The 15,459-nt window shown below is 44.9% G+C and overlaps 1 protein-coding gene across 5 annotated transcripts in view; it reads left to right on the forward strand.

Moving 5' to 3' along the window:
• PXDN (peroxidasin) overlaps nt 1-15,459 on the forward strand; it is a 95,975-nt gene that overhangs the window by 29,405 nt on the left and 51,111 nt on the right. For all 5 annotated transcript variants that reach the window (XR_005557265.1, XM_039348069.1, XM_039348066.1 and 2 more), the window contains exons 2-3: nt 2,748-2,819; nt 4,207-4,278. Coding sequence is in view for 4 of the 5 variants with exons in the window: in XM_039348069.1 (XP_039204003.1) it covers nt 2,748-2,819; nt 4,207-4,278 (144 nt within the window). In the remaining variant the exon portion in view is untranslated. The remainder of the gene's footprint in view (nt 1-2,747; nt 2,820-4,206; nt 4,279-15,459) is intronic.

The following is a 15,459-nucleotide window of genomic DNA, read 5'->3' on the forward strand; positions in this document are numbered from 1 at the left end:
TGTCTTTTTTCTCCAAGTCTGGTCCCAACTGGTGTTGATAGGGAGCAAAAAGTCCATCCCATGGCCATTGCTTCGTGGTGTGCCACAGGGATCAGTACTCTCTCTGCTCCTTTATAACATCTACATGAAGCTGCTAGGTAAGATCATCTGACACCACAGAACTCTACATCTCCATCCCAGGTGACTCAAGTGTTGTTGTGGCTGCCTTTTTGCAGGGCCTGGAGGCTGTGGGTGTCTGGATGGGGGAACAACAGGTTTCAGCTGAACCCTGGGAAGATGAAGTAGTTATGGATCCATGTTTGGTCTTGGATGGGGTTGCACTACCCCAGAGAGACCCTATGCTAACCTGGGGTTTGTCCTAGACTCATGATTCATAGAGCAACTGGTAGTCATGTCTAGAAGACCTTCCACTCAATTTTGTGTAGTGTGCCAGTTGTGATCGTGAGGCCCTTCACTTAGTCACTTGTGCCTTGGTTATCTCTTGTTGGATTATTGCAAAGAACTCTACATGGCGTTCTCTTTGAAGCTATAGCTGGTATAGAATGCAGCTGTGCAAAGAGTTCTGAAGTCCCTAGGATGGTGCATGTAATACCAATGTTACAGGCGCTACATTGGTTGCTATTTGCTTCCAGGACCAATTCAAGGTGTTGGTTATTACATATAAAAAACCCTTTGGGGCATGGGACCAGGTTATCTGAGGAACTGTCTTGGCCCCCCCCCATCTGCCAAGGTATTTCAGCTAGCGGGGTTGAGGAGGAGAGCTTTTTCTGCCATGGCTCCTGTCCTCTGGAACATCTTGCTACCAGAAGTGAGAGTCATTTCCATCCCTCTGGCCTTCTGGAATCATTTTAAAATCTGGCTCTGCCATTGGGCTTGGGACCCTATGGGGGAACGCTATGCTAGAGGTGGTTGGTTGAGTGAGAGACAAAAACCCACCCTCTTACCATCTGTGATCTTGTTTTTCAACCTTTATTTAATTGTTAATTTTAATGCTTTTTTAATTTTTATGTTTTTATGCCATTGTAAACTGCCCAGAGTCACTTTGGATAGTAAGACTGGGTGGGGTGGGGGGAGGGGCATATGAATTTGATAAATAATTAAATGAAAATTTTAACTTGGTTTCTCCCATTCTTTGTTTTGCTCTGTTTACTTAAAATGTGTTGTTTTCCATCTACCAAGACAGGATTGCTTTCAGCCAAATATTTCTGAAATAGCTCCTTTTAAAACGTATTGAGAAACATATGTATTCAACTCACATTTTAGAACCCCAAACAACATGTACTCACTGTATTCAGAATATTGACGGAACTCTTTGGAAGGTATGTCACAATATCAAATAGAGTAGAATTTAATTTTTTTCCATAAAAATAGTATGGATAATAAATAAGAAGAATAAATATAAGGAAAAAAGTAATTAAATATAAGAAGCCAACTTTTTAAAATCAGTAAATCTAAAATAAAACAAAGAAAAGCAAAAATAAGTAGTATTCCAAATATCAAGTTCAAACTTTAAGAGCAAAAAGCATGACATTAAAATCTGCCTTACTGCATTCACATTATAATGTTAGATACAAATATATAAGTTATATAACTTGCATCACAAAATCTGTGAACAGCATCCACCATCTGACATTTATTTATTCACTTATTAATCAAAATATGTAATTCAGTAAGCAGTTAGCTTAAGTCAGAACTTTGTATGCCTTTGCCTGCTGGCAGAAAAACAGGAGGAATAGAATTGGCTTAACCTCCCTTGGAAGCAAGCTGTAAGCATATTAGAAGTATTCTTTAATGGTCCTGCACATTCAGCTGTAAAAGGGACAGAAAGAAAGACCTCCCTAAACACTTGGATATAATGACCGTAAGAAAGAATTGATCTTTCAAACATACTTGTCCCAAGATTATTAGAAATGGTACAGTTATTAACAACACTCTATGACTAGAGGCTACTAGCCAAAAATGTTGGGAAGGTACCAGCTGAAATCTCAAAAATATTTCAAAAAGCAATTTTTTCATGGCATTCTCTTGTAGAACACAGTTTTAAGAAAGATAAAGTGTCACTTGATTCATGTAGCTTTCTTGGGAATAATGTGGAAGTAGTAGTACCAAGCACAAGAACTGTAGGAACAATCAAACTTGAGTTACTAATCTTAGCTGTGCAAATTTTTCCAAGCCATAGAGATTTAGGACTAGATGAAAGAATACACGGAGCCTGGAAACCTTGGTGTTCAAAAAGCTGTATAATCCCATCTAAAGCAGGCTGAATTCTAATTGTCTAATCTATCAATTGTCAATCAGGAATACTTTTGCCATCTTTGCACTGTTTCTCTCAATTAGTTTGATAACAGCATCATGCATTGCTTTAAACTTGAGTATTTTTTTTTAATTTAAATGGAAAAGAGAGATGGAATTAGGTGAATTAGGCAGTACACAATCTCTAACGCTCCATTTATTATTTTCCCCAACAGTGTATATGTTAAACAGTATACTTCTGTGGGTTGGCATCAAGAACCACAAAAAACCATTGGAAATAACAGGGCATATGGAAATAAAATAGAATAATCTGGAATTCCACAGATTTTTTTTTTATATATAACACACTTCCCTTTTTTTTGCTTTAATTAGAGTGAAATGCCATTGAAAAGTATATAATACAGTTATTAGCCAATGTTTATTTTCAACTTGTTGAAATGTGGACCATAAAAGATATGACAGTAATCAAGAACTTTTTTCTCCATTCCTAACAGAGATCTTCGGTTCAATCGAATTAAAGAAATCCAGCCTGGTGCATTTAGAAGGCTTAAAAATTTGAACACATTGTAAGTTTTATCCTTCTTACAACCTTTTTTTCCTTTTGTAAACTGTTAACCAGTTTTATTTCCATCTCTATTTGTATTTTGTTTCAATTAGACTATGTACATTAAATTTTCAATATGTTGATTTCTGACTAGAGTTTTAAAGCTTTTAAATTTAGTCAGTATTTTGTGGAATCCACATGAAAGAACATAAGAAATCTAGCCATCTGTAATTTTTGTTGACTTCTATATAAATTTAGCTAATTTGCAATCCATGCAACATGTAAAAGAATTGTCAGCTACTGGTCCACCAACAGATTTTCTAGGGATCCACCATGATCTATCCATCTCTTGTCACTTTTATCTAAAACAAAAAGGGCAATGTATTTTTGAATATTTTGAATTTTTGAAAATATTAATGCACTGTTTCCACCTGGACATAGGGCTTTCTAATGATAGCAGAAATAGTTTATATTTTCATTCCTATTGGTAGTTCCATGAAGACTATCTTAATTTGCTCATTAATTCATAGTACAGGTAGTCCTCGACTTTATTTAGTGACCATTTGAAGTTGCAGTGGCACTGAAAAAAGTGACTCATGACCATTTTTCACATTTACAACCATTGCATCATCCCCATGGTTGTGTAATCAAAATCCAGACTCTTGGCAACTGACTCATATTTATAACAGTTGCAGTGTCTTGGGGTCAAGTGATCACCTTTTGTGATCTTTTGACAAGCAAAGTCAATGAGAAACACCAGATTCACTTAACAATGTTTAACAACTGCAGTGATTCACTTAACAGCTGTGGCAAGAAAGAACATACATTGAGGCAAAACTCACTTAACAAAAGTCTCACTTAGCAACAGAAATTTTGGGCTAAATTGTGGTCATAAGTTGAGGACTACCTGTATTGATAGATTTTATTTCAGTTTTCCCTATCTGGTGTCCTCCAGATTTTTGGGGGCAGTACTGTTAGAAGTCCAAGCAACAATATATATTATAGCTACAGTAATATTTACTGTAGCTATATATTATAGCTACAGTAAATATTAATAGAAATCAACAGCCAAAATACAAAGCACACTTAAGTAAAGATAGGCCAATCAAATTGTTACTAATAAGGGAGCAAGCTTCTCAATTTTCTGATATTTCCCATCAGATGATAATAATATTCAGGAAGCAATGGTAGCAATAGCAGTAATTTTGCCATTGAATGTAATAGCATACTTCGAATGTTGTACCTACTCTAGCTATCTTTCTGAAAAATAGGTATTGAGATTGATACTTTGGAATAAAGTATCTGTTCCATACTTATTTTCTCAATAAATCATTTTAAGAAAACCTTGTTATTGTTACTGGTAATTATTCTTCAGTGGAAAAAATACCTCTTTTTGTTTTATATCCTAGACTCCTCAACAATAATCACATTAAAAGAATACCAACTGGAGCATTTGAAGACCTTGAAAATCTAAAATATCTGTAAGTGCAAACATATTCTAGAGACTATGTTGATCTAAAGTGCGTGCTATGCACTAGGCCTGTGCATGTTGACTGTTGTTTGCTTGAGCAAGGATACTTTGGTTACTTTTAAGCCTCCCTCTTGTCTATGTCAGTTGCAAAAGCCAGAAATACTATAGAAGACAACCTCTTATTAGCACTCATAAACATTTCCCCCAGGCTGGAGGAGGCTTCTATGTAAGAGCTGTATACATCCAGAAGTCTCTTGGCTTTTGAAACTTACTGAGATGTTGAGGAAGGTGAGCAAAGTAATACCTCTTCACTCTTAGAAGTACCATCTATGCTATTTTGTGAAGCAGCCTTGAGGCAGGAGTTCACCCAAATCTTCACTAAAGCAAAATGCTTTTCAAAAATTTCCACAAACCAATTACACAGTATAAAAACCCCAAAGAGCTTTCTTTAGATGACAAAAAATGTCTGGGATTGCTATAGCATCTTCTTATCTTTTCTGCAGATTTTTTTTATTAATAAAGATTAGTATTTAGTATTATTTCTTAAGGGCTTAAAATAATGTTTGTAGCATAGTATTTTCAAAGCATTGTAAAAACTTAATTTACATCATAGTAAAAAGTAATAGGTAAACATACATATTAATGTTAATGTTAGCATGATATCATAGCAACCCGAACTATGTTATGTGGGTTTCTGAGTTTTCCATTTATGGTTTTTCAATTAGAGTATGAGAGTAGTTCATTCTCCTTCAGTGATATCATTGCAAAGAAGAAAATTAGAAACTAGCTCCATGACCAGAATATATGAAAGAAAACGTGCCTTACATTTGAATGTAAATAAAATTATTTGCATGATGAGGGATGCTAAGAAAGAAGAAAGCAGTACATTGGATAAAACTTCCCATCAGATCTCCCTGCTCAACATGAGAGATCTGGGAATGAATTAGTTGCATGAGTGTGTCTGTGGGAAGTAGATTCTTCAGAAATCAAATGCCTGCATAAAAAGACAAGTTCTTATCAATGGCTATACAAAAGCTAGTAAATGCAGGTTTCCAAGCATACAGCAGAAGGCAGAGCATAGGAAAAGGAGAAGGAAGCTTGGCTTATGACTAAAAGAGAAATCCTGGAATTAGTATGCTTACTTTAAAATCATAGCAGGTGAAGAAGCTTTAGAGAATTTGAAGGTTGCCGAGCCCCTTCCCTGGAAACATAGGAATGCTGTTCAGTATTCAGAAGATGGGATGTAATTGCTATTTCCCCTGATGGGACTTCTCTGAGCAGAATCAAATCAGAAATGTTTCTCTGCTTGATTGACCCTCTCAGAACATGAGTACTTCTGTGGTGGCCTGAGCAAGATTTTCAAGATTTTTTCTGTTAAATACCTTCCCTACAGTTTTGGCTACTTGTCTGTATCATTTCTCTGTAATCTATCCTTCCTTTTGTTTTCAGTGGTGGCTTGTTTAATAACCTCCTTACACAGTCACACTGATTTTGTTATTTGTATTACATTTGTCTTTCTCATTTAATAGCTTGCAGTTCCATATTTTAAAGAAACTCACACTTTGAATTTCATTTCTCCTTGAATACTTACAGGGGAAAAAAACCATTAATATCACAACTTTTAATTTTCTTAATAACATAAATCTCAAGATGAAATGTTCACTTCAAATCAAAGTCTCCACCACTTTTCAACCAATTCTTCCATATTAGGAAATTTTGTGATAGCTGATCTTCTGGTTTATTGGTCTATCTACAAAAAGATGGATTTGTTAGCAGATCAAATCAGAAATTTACTAGCTCTTCTATTATATAATGGAAAACTCCTGTGATTATCATGCTTTCCCATTGTAGAAATTGGTAACCTAATCTAGGAAAGCATAACATTAACCTTCTGTTTAGTATGCTGCTCTATGGCAAATGCATGCAATTACATAGCGATTATTATTTCCTTTTCCTTTTATTTTCATACAAATATGTAAAATTCTGTTTGATGTTCTCTTAGCCTGATGTGACTTGGTGGTACTATCATGACTAGTTCTGAATATATGTGCATTTAGAAAGTACAGTATTTTCCGGTGTATAAGACGACCCCCAACTTTTGAGAAGATTTTTATGGTTTAGAAAGTCATCTTATATGCCGGAAAATACGGTAGCAATGCTCGCTGGAAAAGCTTACTCTTCCTTGCTCAAAAATGTTGGGAGGGAGGGAAGGGGAAGGAAGGAAGGAAGGAAAATTGAAGGGGAAAGGAAGGAGATGGAGAAGGAAGGAGATTGAAGGGGAAAGGAAGGAAGGAAGGAGAGAGAGATTGAAGGAAGGGATGGAGATGGATGGAAGGAAGGAAGATTGGAGGGAAAGGAAGGAGATTGAAGGGGGAAGGAAGGAAGGAAGGAAGGAAGGAAGGAAGGAAGGAAGGAAGGAAGGAAGGAAGATTGAAGGGGAAAGGAAGGAGATTGAAGGGGGAAGGAAGGAGAGAGATTGAAGGGGAAGGGATGGAGATGGAGAAGGAAGGAAGGAAGGAAGATTGAAGCGTAAAGGAAGGAGATGGAGAAGGAAGGAAGATTAAAGGGGAAAAGAAGGAAGGAAGGAAGGAAGAAGGAAGGAGAGACATTGAAGGGGAAGGATGGAGATGGAGATGGAAGGAAGATTGAAGAAGGAAGGAAGGAAGGAAGGAAGGAAGGAAGGAAGGAAGGAGAGAGACAGATTGAAGGGGAAGGGATGGAGATGAAAGGAAGGAAGATTGAAGGGAAAAGGAAGGAGATTGAAGAGGAAAGGAAGGAAGGAAGGAAGGAAGGAAGGAAGGAAGGAAGGAAGGAAGGAAGGAGAGATTGAAGGGGGGAGGCGCTGCCAAGGACACACAAGCAGCTCCGCACAATTGCCCGGGGAGGGGAGGGAGGCTGTGGTGGAAAGCTTGGTGGAGAGCCAAGCGGCGGCACATCTGGGGCCTCGGAAGCTGCACGGAGGATGTGCGCCTCGAAGCCGCCAGCCGCCCTCTCACACCCGCCAAGAGATGGAGATGGAGAAGGAAGGAGATTGAAGGGGTGAGGTGCTGCCAAGGACGCACAAGCAGCTCCGCACAATTGCCCAGGGAGGGGGGGAGGCTCTGGCAGAGAGCCTGGTGGAGAGCCAAGCCCTCTCACACCGCCAAGGGATGGAGATGGAGAAGGAAGGAAGGAAGGAAGGAAGGAAGGAAGGAAGGAAGATTGAAGGGGAAAGGAAGAGATGGACAAGGAAGGAGTTTGAAGGGGAAAGGAAGGAAGGAAGGAAGGAAGGAAGGAAGGAAGGAAGGAAGGAAGGAAGGAAGGGGAGAGAGAGAGATTGAAGGGGGAGGCGCTGCCAAGGACGCACAAGCAGCTCTGCACAATTGCCCGGGGAGGGGGGAGGCTCTGGTGGAGAACCTGGTAGAGAGCCAAGTGGCGGCACATCCGGGGCCTCGGAAGCTGCGCAGAGATCCGCGCGCCTCGGAGCTGCCGGCTGCACTCTCACATCTGCCAACCTGGAGCCCCCCATCCTCATCCCGGCACCTCTTGCCCTCTCCCAGCCACCGCCCCGGGACCTGCCCACCCCTCCAGCCTCCTGAGTGCCATCGGAGCGGTGGGGTCATGGGAGCTCCTTTCCACGCCACGCAGCCCATCACACGCAAGAGGGGCATGGCCGGAGCGCCAGCTCCCGCTTGAAAGGCACCGCTTCTCCCCTCTCAGCCCAGCCGGCTGGCCTCCGACGCATATGCAGGTATTTTCCAGTGTATAAGACGACTGGGCGTATAAGACGATCCCCAACTTTTGAGAAGATTTTCATGATTTTTATACACCGGAAAATACGGTACATTCAAAATGAATCCTTTTTTTCCTTTTCAATATCTGATTGAGTTGATAATGGTATATCATACTTTCTGTGCCATCTCTTAGAAGCAGATGATCACATCTCTTCATTGGGGTGCTTCAAGTGCATTTTTGTAGAACATTAATTGGAATGAAATGTCCCTTGGAACTGTATTAACTCCTATTGTATTGCATCTAGTTTATATTTTTGTTGGTAACAGTAAGAAGTGAATTACTGATTGACCAAAAAAACCCCTGTATAATGATAAAATATTGGCTAGATGATTTCACAATTGGTTCAATAACCTCTATCACAGAATGCTCAGGAATGAATCAAAAGCATCTTGCAGGGAAATATCAAGACACATGGCTCTTTCTGGGCACTGTGCAGTTCCATACTTGTATAAATTACTGAGAGAATTTGAAAGAATGCTATCAAATCTGCAGAGTTAATATAGTTCTAAAGCTAGGTAGGAGTGGTGGCTTATACTTCAGAGGAGAGAAAATTTAAAAAGAGGTAGAACATTAGGTTGAAAAGAATATGATTGAATTTAACAAGGAGAAATATTATGTTTTTCACCTGAGTAAGAAAAATAGAAGACGTAAGTGGAGAATGGGGAAGACAAGACTTGACACGGTATAATCTGGATGTCCTCGTAAACCACCAATAACATGATGCAAATGTCCAGTAGATAACTGATATGTTGAGGTGTACATAAGAGCCTCTTTCTCCAGCAGGATGACTGTAGAGTCCAAATGGATGGGTTCTATGACGGCCTTCCTGCCTGGCAGACTGGGTAAAAACTTCGGCCACACCCCTTCCTTTGGGCGTGACCCCAGTTTTGACTCAGTCTCGAAGCCTGGTACAAGTGCGAGAGGCAGCTCTCAGAACAAACGAATTTAAACTCAAAGAAAACAGAAAAAAGGAATCCCCTCTTCTCCCCTTTGCAAGAGAAACTTCCTGGCAACGATTAGAACTGAGAGAGGCAGCCAGGATCGGCGGACTCGTGAGTGGGGCTAGCTGGGGAGGCTCGGAACGGGCCGGATCGCTCGCCCTTTCTTCCGGCCCGCCGAGCAGCTGTTTGGCGCGGGGGATCTCACCGGGTTGCGCGTAGCCCCCGGGCCCTCCCAACAGCTGAGCAGCCTGGCCGAGGGAGCTGAGCGTCGCTCGGCGCGAAACAGCTGAGCCGCGCGGGAAGCGGCAAACCAGGTCGCCGCTCGGCTGCGATCAGCTGAGCGGCGCGATAGACAACGCGGCAAGAGCAAAGCCGGCGCTGAATTTCCTTCTATCCAGAGGAAAGGCGCAGCCCCCTCATGACTAGAGGAGTCTTCCTGATTGCAAAAATCAGGATCCGCCATTGTTTTTGAACCTCGTGGATTCCCGGGCTTCCATTGGGAGGCGTGGCTTCTTCCCCATTCGCCATTTTGGAAATTGATCTTCCCGCCGTTTCCCCTTGGGGGCGGGGCCATCACCCGGACTCCATTTTCCGGCAAACAAAGGGTTTTTTTCCCTTGCAAGGATCTGAGGTTACCCAAGGAAATTGAGACAGAGGAAGGAAGAGGGAAAGCAAAAAGAACCGTTTCCTATCGTGGTCTGTTGCCACAGCCACAGACTGGGGGAGAGAGAGAGAGATATAAACTGCACCTTGTCTGGACTAGGTGAGGAGGTGAGGAGGAATATTCTTCCCTAACTGTTCCTATAGTGGCCTTTAGTCACTGCCTGGCAGGATCTTCTGTCCAAAGAATCCTGTCTGTCCGGCCATTGTTTGTATAGGCAGAGGAGGGCACAGTCCCAAGCATCTGCCTCTGATCTGCGTACCTCATTCCCCCATCCCAGGCATTTCCTACTCGGGGTGTCTGGCACAATGGCAGACAATGTCTCGTATTCAGTCACACAGGTCCCTCAATTGTCCCCCCCACAGCAGCAGCGAAAACGCAGATCCTCTGAATCAGAGGTGGGGGGGAAGAAGAAAGCTAAAACAAAGCACCTTACTCAGAAGGGACAGTCTAAAACGGCTGAGCGAGAGGCTTTGAGGAGACATTTGGCTTTAGAAAGACAAATTAGCAGGGCACAGAGAACCAATGCCAATGGGACAAATTTGGTTTCCCCTGTCCCAGTGGCGGCACCCAGCACAGAACCTACTGCCGAGGAAGTGCTCAAGACTTGGTCTCCTCCTGGGGAAACTGAACAGTTAGATTCCTCCAATCCCTCCTCACCAGCTTCTTCTCCCTCACCCGACCACACTCCAGCGCCTCACCCCAGCGACAAAGCGCAGGAGAACATATGGTCGGCACGATTTCAGGCATTCATGCAGGATGCATTCTCCCAATTCATGGCTTCCAAAGGGCAAGTGGCCTTTCACACACCCCGTAAGGGACGAGCTAGGCCACCCCCTACCAACATCTCTGAATCTTCCTCTCAACTAGGAGAGGGTGACTCAGTAGATCTTGACATGTCAGACATGCCCCTATCGGAGGACGAGGAAACCGCACCTGAGCAGGAGACGAGCTCTGGCCTCTTTAACCCAGCGCTCCTAAAATCACTCCTGATAAAGGCAGTTTCCACAGTCAGCCTAACATCAGTACAGGATGAGAGGCCATCGACAAGCAAGGAGGCCAACCCTCTATTTGCAAAAAAGGTCCCACAGGACAAGTACATTCCATGTGCGGAGGTCTTCATGACCACGCTGGAGGAACAATGGTCCTCACTTGCAAGCCCGCCGGCACCTAACAGCGCGGAGAGGAAGCTTTTCAACCTATCTCCCTCCTTCTCTAACATGTTAGAGGTTCCCACTGTAGATAACCCCTTGATCTCATTATTCTCTACCTCCGCGATTCCAGGAGACATGGCGGAGGTCTTGAAACCTGAGGAGAAGAAATTTGAACACTCCTTCCGGCGTTCCCACATGGCTGCAGCCTGGGCGGCCAGAGCAGCCACCTCATCATCATTCTTCGCGAGGGCCTGCATCATGTGGCTGAGGGAACTGCAGGGCACGGTGCCTCCAGACCAGGTCAGAGTACACCAGACATTGGCCAAACTCCTCGCGGCCTCTCAGTTCATGTCTGACGCTTCACTGTACGCAACAAAGTATGCGGCAAGATCCATTGCGGCCACAGTGGCCTCGCGTAGGCTACTGTGGCTCAAAAACTGGAAGACAGACCTGAGGTCCAAATGGCGTCTCTCGACGTCCAAATACAGTGGAGAGGCCCTATTTGGTTCCATTCTGGATCCACATGTCAGCGAAGGCAGAGACAAGAAAAAAATCCTAGTGCATCCATCAAAGAAGTTAGACAGGAGAGGCAGTCAGGACTTCCGGAGGCAGGGCTCCCGCCCAGGAAGCCCCTGGGAATGGAGGCAGCCCTTTCGATCAGGGCAATCCTGGGACTGGCCCAGAGGCTCACGATCCTTCTACCCGAGACAGGATCGAACCCAGGATCGCCAAAGCCCGGGAGCCAGGGGCCAGTTCCAGTCCAGACGCCCATATAGAGGAGCGGGAGGCAGATCCTTTAAGCGTACCAAGTGACGCCAAACAGGATACACCCATCGGGGGTCGGTTAGGAAATTTCACCGAGGTCTGGGAACAGACCACCACCGACGCCTGGGTCCTGGAAACGATCAGGCATGGCCTGACCTTAGACTTCTGTTCTCCCCCTCCAAACCGGTTCATCAGATGTCCCATCTCCAGAAGAGTACACAAGACAAGGCTGATAACTTCGGCCATAGCTCACCTCCTGTCAATTCAAGCCATAGAGAAGGTACCAAAGGAAGAGGAAGGAAGAGGATTTTATTCTATCCTCTTCGTTATCCCAAAGACATCAGGAGGGTGGAGAGCAATCTTGGACCTGAAGGGCCTGAACTATTTCATAAAGTACAGGAGGTTCAAGATGCACTCCCTAAAGTCCATACTAGCCAGCGTCAGGGAAGACGATCTACTATCCTCAATAGATCTCACAGAGGCGTACCTACACATCCCCATCCACCCCAGCTACCGGAAATTCCTCAGATTTACCTACGCGGGGCGACATTACCAATACAGGGCATTACCCTTCGGACTGTCGTCAGCACCAAGGGTATTCACAAAGATCTTAGCTGTACTAGCGGCCCATCTCAGGTTGATCCCGGTTCGCGTCCAGTTTTATCTGGACGACATCTTGATCCAGTCCAGATCTCGGGAACAAGCAAGGGCAGATCTCAAGACCACAATCCGAACCCTACAGGGGCACGGATTCTCGGTCAATCTAAACAAGAGCCACCTCATTCCCTCAAGGAGACTGCAACACCTGGGCGCGGTGATAGACACGTCACAGTGCAGGGTATTCCTTTCCCAGGAGCGACTGATCAGCATATCCAAGCTAATCCACCAAATTCAAAGGATCAGGAGAGTGCCCTTGCTACAACTCTCGAAGCTCCTGGGGAAGATGATATCTTGCATGGGCATCATCCCATGGGCAAGGCTCCACTCGAGGGAGTTGCAGTGGTTCCTCCTACCCTACCAGAGGAGGAACCTCAGCACCTCCAACAGGAGTGTGCTGGTACCAGCACAGGTGATGAAATCACTAAAATGGTGGCTATCCCCCACGACACTCAAGGGGAGCATATTCAGGGAACCGAACAGGGTCACACTCACGACAGACGCGAGCCTGTTCGGATGGGGAGCCCACCTGGGAACACAGATAGCACAGGGCCAGTGGGGACAGAAGGACCTGTCACACAGCATCAACTGGCTAGAGCTCCGGGCCATACACCTGGCCCTCCGCCATTTCTCACACCTAGTAACGAGGAGGCACGTCCTCGTACTAACAGACAACGTAGCAGCCAAGGCACATGTAAACAAGGAGGGAGGAACGAGATCAGTGGAACTAATGAAAGAAGCATTGGCTCTGGCTCGGTGGGCAGAAGCCAATGTGAGTTCCATCAGAGCGGAACACATCTCAGGGGAGACAAACACCCAGGCAGACTCCCTGAGCAGAGCCAAGGTGGACCAGTCGGAATGGCGTCTGGACCCGGCTCTCTTCGAGGAGATCTCCCGGAGGTTCGGACAACCGCACCTAGATCTATTTGCCAACCACAAGAACACACAACTCCCCAGGTTCTTCTCCAGATTCCCGTCCCCGGGATCGGAGGGAACGGATGCTCTCAGGTGCCGGTGGCCGGCGCAACTCCTGTACGCCTTCCCACCGCTGCCACTAATACCGGCAACCATACGCAAGATGATCGTGGAGGGCGCAGAAATGGTCTGCATTGCCCCTCACTGGCCACGGCGCCCGTGGTTTGCCGACCTCGTGGACCTTTCGATATCACCTCCGTGGAGGATTCCCCCGGACAGGGTAAAACTCAGTCAGGGCAAGCTCGTACACCCAGACCCCCAGTGGCTACATCTAGCCGCTTGGCATTTGAGCGGCAAAGCTTAACTAAACAATCTTATTCTGCAGGGGTGATATCGATCATACAGGCATCACGAAGAGCGTCCACTAATAGGATTTACGACGCTACATGGAAGGGATTTTGTAGGTGGTGCGCTTCGCTTCACCTAGACCCGACCGCAGTATCTATACCCAATATCCTAGATTACCTATTGGAGGGTCTTAATAAGGGCCTGTCAGTCAATACTATCCGCAGACAGATATCGGCCCTCTCAACTGTACTCTCCTGCGACAACTTAACTTCCCTAGCACAGCATCCAGCGGTTAATGCCTTTTTAAAAGGGGCATCTAACACAAAGCCCCCAGTCATACACAGGTACCCGTCCTGGAACCTGCCTAAGGTCCTTCTAGCCTTGACATCAGCACCCTTCGAACCTCTTGAAACATGCTCACTCCATCACCTATCACTGAAGGTAGCTTTCCTTGTGGCAATTACTTCAGCAAGGAGAATCTCAGAACTAGCAGCACTGTCAGTAAGGAAGGATCTGTGTACCTTTTTCAAAGACAGGGTCGTTCTTAGACCAGACCCGACCTTCATCCCGAAGGTAAATAGCATCTTTCACAGATCTCAGGAACTTACGCTTCCTGATTTCTGTCCAAGACCCAAACATAGGCTAGAACACAGATGGCACAAGCTAGACGTACGGAGAGCACTGTGTTTCTACGTGAAACGCACCTCGGCTTTCCGAAAGACTGAAGCATTATTTGTGTCCTTTCAACCATCAACTATGGGAAAGAAGGTATCTTCTTCCACCATAGGCAGGTGGATCAGAGCCTGCATAGCGCAGACCTACGTCTCACAGGATTTGCCAGCACCCACTCAGGTGACTGCCCACTCAACTCGGAGCGCAGCCACATCTGCGGCGTGGCTAACGCAAGCTCCGGTGGAAGAGATTTGCAGGGCCGCAACCTGGTCCTCACCTTCGGTTTTCATTCGACATTACCGTTTAGACTCCCTAGCAGCAGCAGACGCGGCTTTTGGCAGAAGAGTTCTTCAACAGGTCGTATCTGCTCAGAGTTCGGTAGCCTAGACATTCCCTCCCAGGGGGACATGAGGGCTTTGGTATGTCCCATCCATTTGGACTCTACAGTCATCCTGCTGGAGAAGGGGCGTTGTCTTACCTGAACGCCTTTTCTCAGCAGGATGATGTAGAGTCCAAGCCCACCCAGAGGATAGGTCTAGGCAGGGATATAATAAAGATATAATAAAGAGCTGCAAGGTTAATTCCAACAAAGTTTCTCGCCTAAGTCAAAACTGGGGTCACGCCCAAAGGAAGGGGTGTGGCCGAAGTTTTTACCCAGTCTGCCAGGCAGGAAGGCCGTCATAGAACCCATCCATTTGGACTCTACATCATCCTGCTGAGAAAAGGCATTCAGGTAAGACAACGCCCCTTCTCAGTCATAGGAAGTAGTTGTTTCATTCAAACTCCACTTACTGTAGAGTATTATAGCCAGTTCTGGGCATCACATTTCAGAATAACAGAAGTTAGAAGGAACCCTAGCAAAGGGAAATCATCAAAAATTAAAAAACGAAAATTAGAACATTTTGGACATGTAATGCGACACCCAGAAAAATATGGCATGCTCTATTTAATCCTCCAGGGAAAGATTGAAGGCAAAAGTGGTCCAGGCAGAAGAATAACATCGTGGCTTCAAAATTTAAGGGACTGGTTTGGACAAAACTCAGCAGCACTTTTTCGTGCGGCTGCTGATAAAAACAGGATCGCCAACAGGATCGCCAACGTCCGATAACGGATATGGCACAAGAAGAAGAAGAAGAAGGAACCTTGGAAGTCTTCTAATCCAGGGATCCTCAACTGTAGCAACTTTACGACTTGTGGACTTCAACTCCCAGAATTCCTCAGCCAGCTTTGAAGTCCACAAGTCTTAAAGTTGCCAAGGTTGAGGACCCCTGTTCTAATCCAATCACTGGCTCAAGCAGGAGACC

This window comes from Crotalus tigris, unplaced genomic scaffold, assembly GCF_016545835.1.
Source record: "Crotalus tigris isolate CLP2741 ecotype Arizona unplaced genomic scaffold, ASM1654583v1 scf7180000018117.651136, whole genome shotgun sequence".
Classification (NCBI taxonomy): Eukaryota; Metazoa; Chordata; class Lepidosauria; order Squamata; family Viperidae; genus Crotalus; species Crotalus tigris.